The sequence below is a fragment of the Tupaia chinensis genome, unplaced genomic scaffold, assembly GCF_000334495.1.
Source record: "Tupaia chinensis unplaced genomic scaffold, TupChi_1.0 Scaffold000117_2, whole genome shotgun sequence".
NCBI classification, from domain to species: domain Eukaryota; kingdom Metazoa; phylum Chordata; class Mammalia; order Scandentia; family Tupaiidae; genus Tupaia; species Tupaia belangeri.
In genome coordinates, this window is record NW_006159583.1 from 8,407,043 (window position 1) to 8,425,993 (window position 18,951).

Here is an 18,951-nt window from a genome sequence, read left to right on the forward strand (position 1 = left end):
AAAAACCCCACAAAAAAAAAAAAAAAAAAAAAAGGGAGGAGGAAGAAAAGAAGTTGGAGGCCACCTGGTGGCATGGTAGTTAGGGCAGCTGGAGTGCACACTGCTGAGCACACAGTTAGAGTCCCCAGATCCAGCAGCTTGGAAAGTATGCCAGGCATGTGTGTGCATGCCCCAAATCCTGAAAGGATGGAAAAATGGAGAAGGATTTGTAGTGTGTCCATCTCCCGTGGGAGAGGGTGCTTTCTCACTTTCTGTCTCTCTGGCAGGTGCATGTGCCTCAGGGCAAATTTTTTTAAAAGTTGGCCAAAATGTCAGTATTTATAAAAAATAGGTTGTCTACTTTTTTACTGTAAAGTTTTTAATGCCATTATGTTAAAAAAAATAGTATGGAAATTTGTCAATGTGTTTGTATTTTACTTAATGGAAATACTGGTTAAATTCAAGTAGTAGCTCTATTTTATTAATCAGTATTTTCTAGTATAAATCAATCATATTTGGTACTCTACAGAGTCGAATATCCAAGTGCTGAGGTTAAGTCATATATTGCTATTGTGGAAAGGTAATAGTTGCCAATTCCCCCAAACTGAAGATTGGAACATAAAAGATAAAATGGAGAATCAATTCTCCTATTTATACTGTAAAGGTTTATTGAGTTACAATGATGAAATATACTTTAATAATCTTCCATGATAGGCAGCTGATTCATTTGGAGAAAAAAAAATGAATGAGTGCTATCTTCCAAGAATCTCCTTTGTTTTGTGACATGAAGATCTGGCTTCTGAGATCATAGAATACATGATTTCTAAGGCCAGCAGGTGGCATGGTGGTTGGGGGTGCTAGACTCCCACATTCGACCATAGTTCGAGTCCTGGACCTGGCAGCTTGATGCCTTTCTCTTTCTCTGGTGAGCACATATGCCCTATAGCAAGTTAAATGCTAATACTTGTAGTAGTAATAAAATTAAATAAATCGTTAAAAACATAAATCCTTAATATTCTGGTTCTCAGAATATTTTAAAGTTTTCCCATTAATCCAAAAAGGATCTTTTTTCTCAATTTTGCTAGAGCACACGTGCACTTGTTGGAGAGAGACAGAGAAAGAGAGAGAGGAAGCACCCCACCCCCATGGGGAATGGTCACATCACAATCCCTTCTTCATTTCTCTCTTCTTTGGGGATTTTGGGCACACATGCACACATGTCTCAAGCTACTGGGTCCAGGATTCCAACTGTGTAGTCAGCCATGTGGGACTTAGCTCCTTTAACCACCACACCACAGTTTGATCAAAACTGAAACCGTTTCACACTTCAGGTTTGGTTAAGTTTCTTAAATCTCCTTAATCTCTATACCAGTGCAATCTAATGGAACTTATGCAGTGATGAAAATGTTCGATGTGCTGCTGTCCCGCAGGATGGCCACTACTGAGGCCATTGTGGCTAGGGCTGCTGAGAAACAGAATTTTCTATGTTTCTAAAATTGCTCAGAGGGCTAGAAAACTTTGACATATCCACTTGCCAGGCAGAGACAGACAGAAAAGTGGGGAGGGAGAAAGTGCTTCCCAGCGGGACATGGTCACATCACACTCCCTTCTCCATTTCTCCATGGGTCAGGATCTTGGGCACTAACAGCATGTTTTTCAAGCTGGCAGGGCAAGACTCAACCCTGGCCATGTGGGATTTGCCTACCTTAACCACTAGACTACGGCCCCAACTCTGTTAAACGTAAGTTACTTTAACTTAATAACCACATTTTCATGTTTCTTGAAATTAGCCATTCCCCCAAAGTTTTCTGGATCCATTTAGTGGGAAATGGTAGTTTGAGACCAAAATCAGGGTGCTGAGTATATTCATTATTATGTGGATTGTCATGGAGATGTAGTGAATTTTAATAACAAAGAACTTCCCAGGTAGCTCCTAATCTATAATATATAGATGGAATTTATTTAGTTTAAATAAAAGAGGCTTAAATAGAGGCTTCTATAAGCCATTATGCACAGATTGTATTTTTTAAATTATTTATACCTAATTGTGACAGTTGCATAATATTAATAATGGTTAGTTTTCATTTTTTTCTTTCTTTTTCTTTTTTTATAACTTAAGTAGTTTTACATTGGGAAAACAAGCAGAGTACTTTTATAGTAAAAATGTTCTGAGATATTTTTGATATCCCTGTCTTTCATGTGGCTCAGAATATGTGAGATTTTCACGCCACACCTTGTCAGTACTCAGCCTTTTTACTATGTTTACCATATTATAAAAGTCTAGAAGCTTATAAAATGATTACAATTGAGGAAATAGTGAAAGCAATCAGCCTAGAAAGCTTGTGGTTTGAAGCAGGAAAGGCAGATTCGCTGTAGATTGCAACTGGAGTCTCCTATTCAGGTTACCCTGTGAGGGGACCAGATCATGGCACAGAGGTAAAACACAATCTTCTACAGGGCAGAGTCCAAATCCTCATCCAGAAACCTCCCCGAGTGTGCCATGCACATGCATGTCCACAGTCAAGATTGGCTGGAGCCAGGGATGCATTATGGCATCAGAACCCTGCTGGGAGTGCTGTCGGACTGTTTGTCTCTCTGGCTCATAGAAGAAATAAATAAACTTAAAAAATAAATAAATAAAACAGTTACCCTGCAAAGACCAAGGCAGAAACTCACACGCAGAGCTCCCTCCTCTGCAACGAGAAAAGAGCAACCTGTTTCTTCAGTATGCTTTCCACTTGTTCTACATTTTGAAATAAACATATTATGCTAATATAAATATTTTTAAGGTGGGCCTTTTTATTGGTAGATCCCAAACTGCTTGAGTTATAAGCCCTCTAAATGTCTATTTTTCTCTTAAGTTGCAAGGAAAAGGAAACTTATTCCTCTGTAAAACTCAAGGGTAAGAGATGTGTTTGTGTGCATTTTACTCACTCACTTTCCTCTTTTCTGTAACCACAGAATGACAGCCTTAAATTTTAATTTCCTGATTTGGCTTGTGATGGCTTTACTGTTTTAAAACAGTGAGTTTAAGTTTAAGTACATTTCTCAAGCCATTATTACTTAAACACACAACATCAAAGAACTCTAAAATATTATTGCTAGCAATTGAAACTCACTTTCTTCCTGAGCCTTTTGGTTCCTTGTATTTTGGATTGCTCTTATCTGTATTCATGTGAATGTGATTTGCTTATGAAAATTGGCATTTTTTTTTAAATAAGGCAAGCCCGTTTTTTTTTATCATAGGCGTTGCACAGGTCTGCAATAAAGCAACATGCAGGCCACAGAATCTGGGTTCTAGTCTGGATTCTACTGTTTTATTTTAATCATTGAAAACATGTGCATGCATGAGAGAGAAAGAGACAGAGAGAGTAAAGAAGTAGAACAAAAGCCCCTCAATAGTGTCTCATCACACCATGACTCCATTATCACCAGCCCTCCAGCTACTAAGAATCCTAGGCTCCCGCATACATACTTGGCATGTTTTTTGAACCAGAGTCATCATATGGCTTCCACCACTGCAGAGTGCTCATAGTACCACTGCACCACAGCAGCTGAGCCTGGACTCTGCCATTTTTGAGTTGTATAACTTTAATATAGTAACTTCTTCAGACCAAACTTATTTCTTGTATAAACTGGGAACTGTAGGATAGCCTCCACTCATCATGCAAGGTTACATGAAGATAAATCATTACAATGTTGCTTTCAAGATGGTGGCACACTAATCCAGGGGATACCGGTACTATTTATTATACTATTAATAAATATCAGGTTGTTGGAAAAGTCATGATATTTTGTTTTAATATGCAAAAAAATGCATCATGACTTTTCCAACAACCCAGTATAATTAGGTATCAGTATAATACCTAATAAAAATATGGGCAGAAAATTGTACAGTTTCCATCCTCAGAAATATAGACAAGGAGGCCTCACCAATGGCCAGGTTTTCTGGCAGTGTGGTGGATTATTTCCTGTTGCATGCTATTCCCTCTTCCACTCTGGCAGAACTGTGTCAGTGGGTCAGCAAGAGAGAGAGCTGATTCAACTGGTTCCCTGAAATAAAGATAGTCAGATCTTTTGATATATTTATGGAGATGGAACAACTGATTGACGGTTTTTCTCTAGTTTTCTGCTGCTGGAGTTGGCATGTGAACAAGAAACAGTCTACCTTGATCTAGATCTTTCTGAGCAGCTCCTAACCTAGTGTGCTCTTGTTAGCCTGCTCCCCTGGATATCGCCATGCTCATTTAGTTCTCTCTTTCGGTCACTTTTTTTCACTTACCCTGGCAGATATTCACAAACTGTCAGCAGTATTTCAGTGACCTCCTTTCAATAGATGTTATAAATTAAGCACGTTTTCTGTGTCTAGCTTTTGGGTTGCACTGAGAAAGGCTGAGTGAAGGGGGAAGCTATGTTGAGTTCAGGGTCAGAGTGCCCTGCCCCAGACATTACAAGACATGGTGTTTCCATTTGCTTTGTTTGGTGACAGAGAGAATAAACACGCTGAGATAGAATCTTCTCAGATTCGGGTAGGCCAGCAAAGATAAAATTGCTTTAGAGCAATTTGGTATTTGTCTTAGTCTTAATTGTCTGAAATTAATGTGTCACTAAGGAAAGAGATCTTCTTCCAAAAAACTGTGACACTCTAGGCTACGAGATACAAATTGCTGGAAAGTCTATAAATATGTAAGATAAAGGCTTTAAACATGTATGATGAAGACATTCCTACAGACAGCTGGGACAAACTCCAAGTTTGATAAATGTCCATCACATTAGTAATTATCAATTTAGGCTTAGGAAGGGGAGACCATGGTGGATGCAACCCCTAGCCACTGTTTGGACCCTGAGTCCCCTAACCTCTAATGTTCTTTTCTCTGAAATACCACCTTGATGTTGGAGGTATTTAACTGGACTGTGCAGACACAGGGAAGCATTTACTGGTAAGAAAAACTTGGTACCTATTAAGCTTGCATTAGCAACATTTCAGCTCGGCTTTCTCTCTGATTGCTAAGACACAATGAAAGATTTCTACATGGTCATACTCTGATATATTTTAAAAAGATTCTCCTTTGGGAAGGAATTCTGACTTTTAGAATTTTAGTTCAGAGTACTGTTTGTTTGTTTGTTGTTGTTTTTCTTTTTTTAAAGATGGATTAAATAGAATAATCAAATAATTCTTATTTCTTTTGGACACCATTCATACCTGCTTATTATTTTTTAAAAACCTAAAAACAATACCATCACACGAGTAGCAATGGTTTTACAAAATCTTTTCTTAAATGTATTTTTATGATTCATACAAGTTTCTTATTAGGGCTGCACATTGGAAAACACATAATTTGCCAAGGCTTTCTATGTCAGCAGGTACAATGCAAAGTTGCATATGAATAGAACAATAGTAGTAGTTGTTCTGCATGATGTAAAAAAGCATTCACATTCTAAATGAAAATGAGAAAAGAATCTGATTCTGACAGAAAACCACCTGTGGACATAGTCCTGTCTCCTTGTATTTCTTCTGTTTTCTCCAAAGGATCTGAGTGTTTATTTAAAGTGCTTTAACAGGATATCCCAGTTAAAGCTTTGACAGATTGTTTATAGTTCACTTCTGCCCACGGGCAATTAAAGGCACTTTACAGGAAAAGCAGGGTGACTCCCCGAAAGAGGAGGAGGATGTACGGGTAGGATTATTCATGTTGAAGTGAATTAGGCTAGAATGACATGTCTGTAATAGCACCGTGGATTAGTAATTTAACAAGAATTCATATGCAGAAATTGCAATTCTTACCAATTCTTTAGTGTAAAAGAAACTAAAATTTAGGGAGCGGGACCAAGGAGGATGTGCAAAGGTATATATGACAATATTAAAAGATATTCTTCTAACACAAAGACATTGAATCTTCCTTTGTCAAAAACATTCTGTCTGCTTGAAAAGGTGGCATAGGGCCCCAGGGCTTCAACATAAGAGAGAAAGGGGGCGCATTTCTTGCTTAAACCAAGCACTCAATCTTCTGATCTTCTGCTGCTTTTTTTTTTTTTTTTAAAGAGATTGTTTGCTATAGGGCACACATGCTTACCAGAGAGATAGAAAGAGACAGAGAGACAAAAAGCAAGAAATTTCCCCTCAGTGGGGGAGAGGAAGGGGAGATGGCCACGCCTCAATCCCTTCTCCTCCATTCACCTCTCGGTACTTTAGGGGCACACACACACTTGCTTAAACCAAGCACTCAATCTTCTGATCTTCTGCTGCTTTTTTTTTTTTTTTTAAAGAGATTGTTTGCTATAGGGCACACATGCTTACCAGAGAGATAGAAAGAGACAGAGAGACAAAAAGCAAGAAATTTCCCCTCAGTGGGGGAGAGGAAGGGGAGATGGCCACGCCTCAATCCCTTCTCCTCCATTCACCTCTCGGTACTTTAGGGGCACACACACACACACACACACACACACACGCAAATGAGCCCAGCATGAGTTTTAAGTCATCAGGTCCAGGACTCAAACCACGGTCGACTACATGGGAGTCTAGCAACACAACCATTACGCCGTCTGCTAGGTCCTCTTCTGATGTTCTTTCACCTTCATGCCATGGGTATGAGTGTCTACTCCGTCACATTTGTTGCTTTCATTGCTGTGAGATGTGCTTGCTTTGTGCTCTCCTGGTGCAGAGAAGGAACAGCCCCACTGGCTGACCACTTTGTTCCTGTGCACAGTGGTTCTTGCATGGTGCAGCTTCTGCAACCTGTATTTGTCTATAGGTGAGGAATCAGGTGTTCCCAGTGGGCCCTCCTGCCCTGGGCTCTGAGTTTCAAAGCTTATCTGCCCCTGAAATGCTCGACTTTCTGCAATTTGGATATTTCATTTATTTTAGAAATTATTTTATTTTTAACTATTATTTTAAATTTTTTCTAGAGAGAAAATGAGAAAGTAAGTCACCAGGTCTGGGTCTTGAACCATGATCAATCATGTGGGAGTCCAGCGCCTTAGCCACCACACCACCTCCTGGCCCTGTTTTGTTCATTTTAATGTACTTCTATATAAATTCTGTTTTGAATTAGGAGAAACTAGTTTTTGAAAACTTTTCTTAAAATATAAATTAAAAATACATGGTACCTTGTTCTTTTTTGTTTTGTTTTTGTAATTTTGCCAAAGTACAGTGGGAAGAGAGTAAGGAAGCACCTCCTAATCGGTAATGGTCATGCCACAATCCCTTCTTTCCCTCCTTACAGGATTTGGAGCACATGTACATATGTGCTCTGCATGTTTTTCAAGCTGCCAGGTCTATGACTTGAATTGTGCAGTCTGCATGTCGGACCCAGCCACCTTAACCACCAGTGCCCTGGGCTGGCCCTGTACCTTCTTTGTATTGATCTGGTTTTAAATATCTGGTTATAGAGGAATAGACAAATAATGACTAAAGCAATGAGCTATGTGGAAACTAACAAGAGCACAGTCGGAAATATATTAAGCTGGGGCTTAATAGTGGCATAGCTTCAAGGCCTGATGCTCTGTGAGGCTGACCTGCATGGGTAGGTTTCCAGTTTGCATGTGGAGATCTTTCTGAACACACCAGTATGCACGTGTACATGACCGAGGACTGATCAGTAGTGGATCACAGGGTCAAGACCCTGTTGGAGGCACTGTATCTCTGTCCCCCTCTCTGTGTATCTCTCTCTCTCTATCTCTCCTTCATTGAAGAAATAAATAAACATAAAATATTTTTTCTTTATTCATGATAGCATCCATGTACGTGCATGCAAGAGAGAGATGGAGACAGAGATAGCACCCTCCACAGGATCTGGTCACACCACAACCCCATTCCTCCAGTCCTCTAGCCCCAACTGACCTTTGGCACTTGTGCATATGCCACTGGTAGCCAGGCAGCAGGCGGGTTGGGCTGGGCATGCAAACCACAGTTGCCATGTGGGCTCCTGCTTCTCTTGAGCAGCACCACTGTGCTATGGAGCTGGCCCATAAATAAACTTAAAAGAATAATATACAGGGCCTGGCAGGTGGTATGGTGGTTAAGGCACTGGACTTACATGACAATTGTGGTTTGAGTCCCAGACCTGGTGGTTTGCTGTCTCACTTTCCCTCTCTCTCTGGTAAAATTAGAAAAAAAGAAAATAATAATAATAATAAATAATAACATTAATTAAATAAGTAATTCTAAAATGATTATATATACATATGTGTATGTGTATTTGTATGTATAAAGCTGACAATACTTAGTTTAGAGAATCAGAACTTGACTTGTACCAGGAGGTATAGTAAAAGAAAGCATTAGATTGTTTTAAGATTATATTTTAAGATACTGAATTTGTATATTTAGTAAATTAATTCTGTTTTAATTGATGTCCAGATAAGTAGAAACATTCTTAATCAGAAAAGAGAGAAGCAATCCTTTCTTTCTGTTTCAACAATTTTCTCTTCATTTTCATTTTCCCCTCCCATTTTTTCAAGATGCATATTTTTCCTTTATTGTGTGTATATCTGTATGTAATTTAAGTTTACATACATATCATTAGTATGTTAAAATATTTCATTTTGTTTCCTGTCACTTGTCCTTTAAGAGTCATACTCTTGGCTCTGTGAGCTACGAATCATTGCTTCTAAGCACTGCATATAAGATGGAAAATTATCTATTAATGATAATATGTATGTAATATCTTTGACTGAACCAATATACAGTGTATTCATGATGGAAAAATTCAGTTGGTATGCTATAATGATACACAGTGATTGAACGTAAAAAAAAAAAACTTTAAAAAGAAAATAGCAAGTATTGGCAAGGATGTGGAGAAATTGTAATCTTTGTGCCCTACTGGTGGGGATATAAAATAGTTCAGCCATTGGGGGCAGCAGGTGGTATGGTGGTTAAGGTGTTGAACTCCCACTTGACTGGCCACAGTTCAAGTTCCAGATCTGGCATCTTGCTTTCTCACTTTCCTTCTCTGTCTCTCTGGTGAGTACACGTGCCCTATGGTAAATTAAAAAAAAATAAAATAAATAAAATAAAATAAATAATTCTTTTAAAAAAAAAAAGCACTGCATAGTACCTCATGGTGGGCATCCACCTACTGAACTAGTTACTCTCAAATAGTTATTGTATGTCACATTACTATAGTGACTACAAACACAACCTCAATCATTGAAAAGATAGCATTAAATTTGTTAAAGAATTATTTTATTTAACAGTATTTATTTATTTAAATTTAACCAGAGAGGGGCAGAAAGAGAGAAAGTGAGGAAGCAAGCTGCCAGATCCAGGACTTGAACTACGATTGGCCACATGGTAGTCCAGTGCCCTTAACTACCATGCCACTTGCCGGCCATTTTAATTGATTCAAAAATCAATATTTAAAATTGATTTCTTGTGCCAATTTAGTGTTTTAAATAAATGCTCAAAACACATAAGCAAATAAACTAGGATGTGGAATTTGAACGGACAGATACACACCAGAGAAATACATATATTTAATCCACACACTTGCATCCAGGGACACATCCCTATTTATTTCAGAACTATTCCAAAGAATGCTGTGATACTCATTAAATGGTTTTGCTTAGGAAAACATGAAATGTGACTTAGTGTCAGAAGTCAGCCCGAAACAACTGTCGATCATTTTTGTGATTTACAGTTCTTGGGAAATAGTAGGCTAACCTATCTTTTAATGTAGTATTTCAAGTTACATGTTGAACCTCTTTGCTTTCAGAGTAAAATTCTTGCACGTTATTTCTTAGCTCAGTAACCTTGAGCATGTTGCCTGATTCTCCCTTCCTTTCAAATTGCCTGGTCTGTAAAATAGGTGCAGTGACTTTTACCTGTGCTGCTGGTGTTCGTGTGAGAGTCGAGTGAGGTGAGACACCTAGAAGCCTGGGTAGCACGTGGTGAGGGCTTGTTAAATGTCACCGTCGAACCTGCTATGGACGGCTCCTTCTCTTCCTTCCAGAACCCCCCACCAGCGACGTACACATCGCAGCTCTGCCTCTTCCCTGCTGTTTCCCTCCTGGATCACACGCGGACATTTCCACCTCAGTCCTGCCTGTTTTTACCCTTTCCTTGGAACCTCGGTAGTTCCTCAGTGCCCCATCTCCGTTCCCCTGGGTGTGGCACCACAAATCTGCACACACTGTCGTTATTCTACCTGTTTCACATGTGTTCACTTTGTCTCTTAAAGGATGCTTCAAATCTGCAGACCGAGGCCTTTCCTATTCTTTTGTCCCATGCAAATAATCCCTCTTAGATGTCAATACCAGGAATTGTTGTGCTTTTTCTAAACCACTAGTTTCGTTTTGAGCTTATGAGTACTAGATCTTACATCTGCTGTTTCTGTTTCCTCTGTGTGTTGGCTGGTAGAGAACTTGGAGTTCAGTGGGGATTTACATTTAGCTGGGGTGCTATACCTCATAGCAAGGGTTTTGTGTGCAAATCTCACTCCATCTTCATGGTATTTATTGTCCCACATTTGTTTCCTTGTGACTCTTTCTATGCTTTTTAGCCCTTGTTGTCGTCTAGTTATTTTGTTATCATCTTAAATCCCCTTGGAAACTAAGCGGAGCATAAATAGTGCATTTTTTAGTTTGAGGCAACACAGAGCGGGGGCTGTTAGAAGACAGACCAAGGTTCAAAGCCACTCTACCACTTCCTTGTAGAATGGCCTTGAGCAAGTTACCTTCACTCTGAATGTCCTCTTTCTAGGCTGAATAAGGAATGAACCTGCCTCCCAGAGTAATGTGTGTGCTTTTTTCTTTTTGGAGAGGGTTTTTTTTTGTTGTTGTTGTTTTTGTTTTTTTCGTAGAGTGTGTGTGCTCGCCAGAAAGACAGAGAGACAGAAAGTTAGAAATCACCCCCCAGGGGGGATGGCCACACCACAATCCCTTCTCCTCTATTCTCTTCTCGGGATCTTGGGCACGCACGCACATGCACCCAGCTGAGTTTAAGCCGCCGGGTCCAGGACTCGAACCGTGGTCGATTACATGGGAATCCAGTGACATAGCCGTTATGCTAACTGCTGGTCCCCCAGAGTGATGTGCTATTTAGATAAGATCATCTGAATGAAGTACTAAACACCATCCTTGGCATTAGATGTTCCTGAGATATTAGCTCATCTCATATCCCGCAGTATGTCTTTGAAAATTAAGCTTCAGTGGGCACAGCAGTAAAACACAACTCTTTGCAAGGTTGACCTATATAAGGTTCTGGGTTCATGTCCAGAGACCTCCCTGAGTATACCAGGTACGTGGGCACCTGTGACCCAGGGCTGACTGTGGGTGGGGGCAGGGATTGTGGCATCAAAGACCGTTTAGGGGGTTCTCCCTCTCTGTGTCTCTCTCTCAGTCTCTCTTGCTCATGGAAGAAATAAATGAACTTGTAAAAATCAAGCTCTACTGATCATCAGATATGTCTAATTAATTGATGAGAAAACAATACCATGTTTAGCAGGTGCCAATCAATTCCAGTGCCTGCATGAGCTGCTTCACTCACATGGCTCAAGCACTCACCTGTTGACTTAGTGAGTAAGTGCCCACAGCCCACTTTAGGTATCTGGAGTTACGCTCATTCTTATCAACTTCATAAAATCCACCAAAAGGCAAAAGGCTTTCAAGCACAAAGTGGTTTGAGCTTATGAATCTTGTTTGCAGCAAGTTTTCCCTCTTAACAATAATTAATTTCTGATCATTAAGATCACTGAATGCTGGATTTCTGGGTTTCCCAGCGTTGAGATGCCACCTGACAAAGGCTCCTGGTGTCAGTCACTTGCCCATTTAACAATCAAGTGACCTGTGCTGGCCTTGCTGGGACTGGGAGTCTTTGTGCGCTATTGTGTGTGCTTCCTGGTCTGACCTTCCTGTCATCCTCCTTTTCCTTTCAGCCTTGTGTGGGTGCCTGGGAATCTGCATCCTGTGGAAAGACAGAGGACCAGATGACGGCTTCCGGTCAGGCGCGGAAATACGTGAATGCGTTCTCAGCCCGGACTCTGGTCATGTGAGATGTGTCCAGAAAAGCATTATGGTTTTCAAAACACTTCAAGATGACTTTGAATATATCATTCCTCGACATGAAACTTTTCATGAATAGGAGAAGAGCCTATTTTTGTTGTGGTACAACAGTTGAGAGCAGCACCAAGTGCATTTAGTTGGGTGAAATATTGGATTTCACCCAACTAAAAGAATTTTTTAAAAATAAATAACAGTCTTACCTAAATTATTAGGTAATGTATTGTAGCCAGTTGTTAATATCTTAATGCAGATTTTTTTAAAAAAAACATAAAATGATTTATCTGTATTTTAGAGAATTCAACAGATCAGTATTTTTTCCTGTGATGAGTTTATTTTTTAATTTTAAATAAACAAAAAGGTACTCCAGTATTTCACTTTTCTCAGTCACTAAACATATGCATAGATTTTTAAAAACCGGAGAAAGCATTACTATAAATGGCTTAATACTATGGGAGATTTAAAATTGTAAGTGCTCATTTATGGTTAATAACATTGGAGGTATATTTACTGTACTAGACCATTTGATGAGTTTTTTGTTAGCTTGCTTTAAAAATTATTACTGTATGAAATAGTTTTATAAAAAATTATATTTTTTATTCAGTAATTTAATTTTGTAAATGCCAAATGAAAAATGTGTTTTGCTGCTATGGTTCTTAGCCTGTAGACATGCTGCTAGTATCAGAGGGGCAGTAGAGCTTGGATAAAAGAAGAGAAACTTGGAGTTAGGTAATTGACTATGCACTAGTATTCCAGTCTTTTTAAATTTTATATATATATATATATATGTATGTGGGTGTGTGTGTATATACATGTATATTTATATATGTGTATATACGAGTACATATACACGTGTATACACACACACACACTTTTTTTTCCTTTTGTAATACATTGGAAAACTTATTTGGGAGATTTTTGTATTTGTTGTGTGTGTTTTTTTGTTCTTTTTTTTGTTTTTACTTTTTTTTTGGTTAATGTTGGTTTATAAAAGCATGCATTGCACTTCTTTTTTGGGAGATCTTTGTTGTTGATGTCCTATGTTTTGTTTTGCGTTCAGCCTGACTGTTCTTTCATTCGGGGGTTCAAAGTGTGATTGACATTACTCATGGTTCCTCAGTATATGGTCTCAGAACTGCCGCACAGAGTCTGCGTTTGCAGCCAGGTAGTCAGAGACTGGGTTTGAGAGCCAGTTGCTGCCTTAAGAACATTTGGTGCGAGATGGCTGGCACTGAACTTTTGATATGACAGTTTACTTACTGCCTTGTAGCGAAATAAAGCTGTACCTTTATTTTACATATTTTGACTGTTTTCTTCCTTGTGATTGCGGATGAGATGCCTTTAAGAAAGTGGAGTAAACTCAAAGCACTTTCCTCTCTTAATAATGTGCATACTGGGGCCAGCAGGTGGCATGCTGGTTAAGGCCTCTGGACTCCCACATGGTCAACCGTGGTTCAAGTCCCAGGCCCGGCGGCTTGTTTTCTCACTTTCTCTCTCTCTCTCTTTCTCTCTCTCTTTCTCATGCTCTGTCTCTCCCTGGTCAAATTAAATAAGTAAATAAATAAAGTTAAATAAAATACATTAAAAAAATGAATAAGAAAATAATAATGTGCATACCATCTGAACATTATGTAAAAAGCTGAGAATCATTACTATGGAGACAAGCAAAGCCAGTTAAATGGTTCACAATGACAATCAAGAGGAATCTTCCAAAATGCATTAGTCAGGGCTCCACAGCATTTGAACTGAGATAATGCAAGGAGAGTTTATTGACAAAGGTACTGATGACCTGGATGAGGCAGGATATATGAGGGCCACAGGATAGTGCATGCATTTAAGTGTAAGCCTGTACTGCCATATGGAGGGTAATCATGGAAAATGAGAGCCTTGAACAGGAGAAGTAATCTTGGGCCAGGGCACTGCTACCTACAAAGACCTCACAGAGAGCCAGTCAAGGTCATCCCTAACTTTGCTTCCCTAATTCCTCACATATCCACCCAAGGGCCTCTCAGGAAGAACCGAACAGAATCCAGAAGGCAAGGGTACACCTGGATATGAACCAGATGGTCAGCTGTTAGTTTTTAGAGCATCCCATTATCATCCATTTAGTCCAGCACCTTAGTTTTACAGATAAATCTACACTGGCTCCACCTCTCAGCCCATTGTTCTTATTATAGTGTTACAATATCCCTTTTACACAAATTCTTTTTCATTTCCTTTAGTCACTCTGTTCCAACTTAGACCTTGAATTTTCATACAAGTGATGTGCTTGGGTATTGCTAAAACCAAGGATTTGTTACATCTAACTACTAGTCTTTTAGGTTGTATTGTAGTCTTTGGTTGTTCTATAGATCAAGGGTCTCCAGTCTCCAGGCCTCAGACAGGGCTGGCTCTCCAGGCCAGCAGAAGATGGATGGCAGGCTAGTGAGGCTTCCTCTGTGTTTGCAGCAGCTCCCCATGGCTGGCATTACCACCTGGACTCCACCTCCTGTCAGATCAGTGATGGTAATGGATTCTCATGGGAGTGGAAGTCTATTATTGTGTGATTGTATCATTGTGTATTGCAATGTGGTAGTGGTGGAAATGGAGTGCATGGTGGAAGTGGTGCACTTGGGTCATCCTGGAATGGACTAACCCCTCCAACCCATATCTGTGGAGAGATTGTTTTCCACAAGGCCAGTGCCTGATGCCAGGAAGGAACCACTCCTATAGATGATACTACATCATTTAGTATTAGGAAGCATTTCTTTTTCCTCTTCATATATATATTCATGAACACATACACACACACACACACAATTATTGATATCTTCCATGAGAGAGACAGAGACAGGTACCCCCAAAAGTGTCTTCATATCATAATCCACCTCCAGCCTCAGCCAGCTGAGATTAGCAAGTGCAAACTTAGCATCTCTAGGGAGACCCTGGAATGCAAACCAGGGACCTTTGCAATGGGTCCAGTTGTGTTAGCAGTACACCATCACCTGGCTCCCAGAAGCTTTTTCTATTCATCCCGATCAGCAACCCCCTACCTAGGTGCTGATTCTGCCACTTACTAGCAATATGAACTTGGACAAGTCATTAGCCCATCTGAGCCTTTTTTTCTGTATTCAGGAAACAAGGTCATTCTTACAATGAAATTTTTGTTATGTAAAGAATTATGCCATATTTTATATTATATATGCTTTCCATAAATAAGTGATGCATGCTGTGTAGTATGTCAGATACTCATCTGACCAGTAATGTGCATTGCTGGTTGCACAGCTTAATTTAATTACTAAATTACGAGCAAGGGACCAGCAGATGGTATGATGGTTACATTGCTGGACTCCCACATAGTTGACTGCTGTTTGAGTACCAGACCCATTGGCTTGAAATTCAGACCAGGTGTATGTGTGTATGTGCCCAAAATCCAGAGAGGAGAATGGAGGAGAAGGGATCATGGTGTAGCCATCCCTCTGAGGGGGGGTGATTTCTTGCTTTCTGTCTCTCTCTGTCTCTATGGTGAGCACATGCACCCTATGACAAAATTGCCAGAAGGTGTATGCATCCACCAGAAAGAGAGAAACAGATAGAGAGAGGGGCAGAACGCACCTCCCTACGAGCACAATCCCTTCTGTTCATGTATCCATCCCGTTGGGATATGGGAGATGCACGCACATGTACTGAAGATGTGTTTCAAGTCGCTGGTGTCAGGATTTGAACTTCATGATCAGCCAGGTGGGATCCAGCTCCCTTAATCACTAGGCTTTGGGACCAGCCCTGATCATTTTAAAAAATCATCCTGCCCTTTATAGCAAGGATTCAGGTTGTAAAATAAATAGAAACTGTATTATTTACTACTCAAGTGACAGGTTGCCCTTTCGAATATAAAGCTTGCATTAACATATGTACATTCAAGGAACAGGAGAAACACTGACAAGACTTACTTGCTGCCCTCCCTCCCCTTCCTCTGGACGGGACTCATAATTCAAGGTGAGAGGGATATCGGGGAAGGACTTCCTTATTTCTTTAGAAATTATACAATGTTAGAACTAGAAGGGACTTAAATATCATCATGGGCTTCCAATAAGGAACTCATTGCATTGCTTTATTGAACAAAAATATCAGTTTTGGAACCTAACCAATCTTGGTTTGAGTTCAGACTCTGCCCTTTGCCACTCTGTGACTTTGTATGAATTTTTACCTAATCTCTCTAAGCTTCATTGTATTTGCATTGGAGATGAAAATATATCTCAAGGTTGTTAGTTATTGTAAAGATTACATGATAGCAAACATATTCTTGTATCTCTGTAAAATGTTGCAGAGCCTATTGATTAGGTAAGTTAACTGCTCAGAGAAAAACTGTATGTATTACTCAGCAATGCAAAAGTGAGTATCACTCAGGCCGCTGTCCTGTTTGGGTGTTTTTTAATCTATTCTCTGTATCAAAACTTTTATATCTAAATTATATCCTTTCCAAATATTTCTACTCATTCTAACATTTTTTAATATATGTCTTTGTGCAAATATAAGTGAAAATACATATGGGGCATATTTTTCCTTAAGCTTATTGGTTTCTAATCCAAAAAAGATAATATCTGGTAGGTAAAGTGTTATATGCAGGCCTATCACACTGTACTTAGAATAGTTCCAAGTTTGGGGCTTATTTTTCTCCTTTGAATCATTTGATGTTCTAAAATAAATTCTTCCTTACTGACCATTTATTTTTAGAGATAGAATTGAGAAAAGGAAGCCTGTTAAAATGAAAAGTTCTGGGGCTTGCAGGCAGTGTGGAGGTTAAAGGTATTGGTTTGGGGCTTGCAGGCAGTGTGGAGGTTAAAGGTTTGGGTTTCCACATAACTGACTGCATGGTTCAAGTCCTGGATCCACTGTCTTAGAACACTGGCACGTGTGCATGCATGCCCAAAATCCCAAGAGGAGAATAGGGGAGAAGGGATTGAGGTGTGGCTATTCTCCTGGGGCAAGGGGAGTGACTCCTCCCTTTCCCCCCCCCCCCGTTGCTTTGTTTCTCTGACAAGAGCTCAAGTTTTTAAACAAAGATGAAAAAAAGAAACAAAAGTTATTATTATTTTTTTAATGAAATTTATAGCTAATGAAATTTATAGCTCAGTCATCCTGGTTTGGACAGTAAGATACCACTGTGTGATACTGGGGCAACATGGGAGACCTGAGTTTGAATTCCAGGTTTCCCTGAACACGTGGAGCATGCCCACTGACCCACTGGTTTTTCTGGCTGGCTAGGAGGTGGGACAGAGATTACAGCAGATATCCTCTATTTAGGATATCTTTTTCTCTCTCTCTCTCCTCTCTCTCTCTCATTTCTCTCATGAAATGAACTTTTTGTTAAAAAATGAAATTTACTGGGACCAGCAGTTAGCTTAATGGCTATGTCGCTGGACTCCCACACAGTCGACCACGGTTCACATCCCGGACCTGGTGGCTTAAACTCATGCCGGGCGCGTGTGCATGCGTGCCCAAGATCCCGAGAGGAGAATGGAGGAGAAGGGATTGCTGCGTGACCATCCCCCCGGGGGGGTGATTTTTCGCTTTCTGTCTCTATGTCTCTCTCTCTCTGTCTGGCGAGCGCACACGCCCTATAGCAAAAATTTCTAAAAAAAAAAAAAAAAAATGAAGTTTACTTCTATACAACTATACATAGTAATTTCGCTAACTGCAGTAGAAAAATAAAGTTGACCTATAAGCCTTGTGGAACTTGTTAGTGTTTTGATAATAAGTGGGTAAGAATTGTTAAATTGCTATTTAATGTAAATAGTCTTGATGCTAATGTGGAAATTGAAGAGATTGCTTGATATTGGTTTTATGGACCATATTTCCTTAATTCAGCTACTTTATCTTGAGCCTCTCTTGTGTGCTATGTGCTGTTTGAAGTTGGGTTTGGGGCTTGGAACAGATAAAAAGCCCCTGAGAGCTGGACGGTGGCACAGTGGAAAAACCTGACGGTCTGAGAGGCTGACCCACTTGAGGAGGATTTGGAGTCGAATCTGGAGATCTCCCTGAATGCGCTAGGCATGGATGTGCCTGTGATGCAGGGCTGGCTGAGGCTGGGGGTGGATCACGGCACCAAGACACTGTTGGAGGTGCTATCTTTTAGTTTCTCTCACTCGTGGAAGAAATAAATAACATAAACTTTAAAAACAAAACCCCAACAATCCTGCCCCCTGTGAGCTTTTGTTCTGATGGCAGACACAGATGAGTAAGTTGTTAATTGCAACATGGTCAGAAGAGGGATAGCAGAGACCACAGGAGAGCACCTGATCTAGACCCAGAGGAGCAAGACAGCTTTCCCTCAGGACTGGCACTCAGGTAGGACTGGCAGACAGACCAGGCTAATGTGGAGGAGGATGGGGAAGAGGTCAAGCAGTGAGGGTTTCTGATATTTGCAGGAGAAAAACACCCAAATATAACAACTTGTCTTTAAATTTGTGATCACAAATAACAAAAGGACACATAGACAACTACACTACCCAAATATAAGGAGACTTCAAATAGTTCGTGGACCATGGAATTAAAGGACAGGCTTAGTTTGCTACCAAAAGGTTGAAATCTGTGTATAGTTTTTTATAATAATAATAATATGAAATTACATGATAATAATGATATGATATGATAATAACTTGAATACCCATTGGCAACTTCCTTGTATATTCTTGAGTACAATTTTTTTTCCCATGCTCCAGACAATTTCACATCATTTCTTCTCAGACCTCTCCATCCCATCTCTACCTGCTACCAGCAGAGACCTGAGACTCACACATGAATGAGAAAATAGAAATAAGGCCCCCCTGTGGCACAGTGGCTGCCTGCATAGTTCTGAGTCCCATGTCTGGTGACTTGAAAAAACATTCTAGGCACATGTGCCTGCCTCCAAAATTCTGAGAGGACAATGAAGGAGAAGGGATTACAGCATGGCCATTCCCCATGGGGGATACTTTCTTTCTTTCTCTCCTCTGGTGA

General features: G+C 40.0%; 1 protein-coding gene across 1 annotated transcript in view; it reads left to right on the forward strand.

Moving 5' to 3' along the window:
• MYB (MYB proto-oncogene, transcription factor) overlaps window positions 1–13,230 on the forward strand; it is a 45,273-nt gene extending 32,043 nt beyond the window's left edge. The window contains 1 exon segment of the mRNA XM_027770256.1: window positions 11,850–13,230. Within this exon segment, the coding sequence (XP_027626057.1) occupies window positions 11,850–11,966 (117 nt within the window). The 3' untranslated portion in view covers window positions 11,967–13,230.
• The last annotated feature ends 5,721 nt before the right edge of the window (window positions 13,231–18,951 follow it).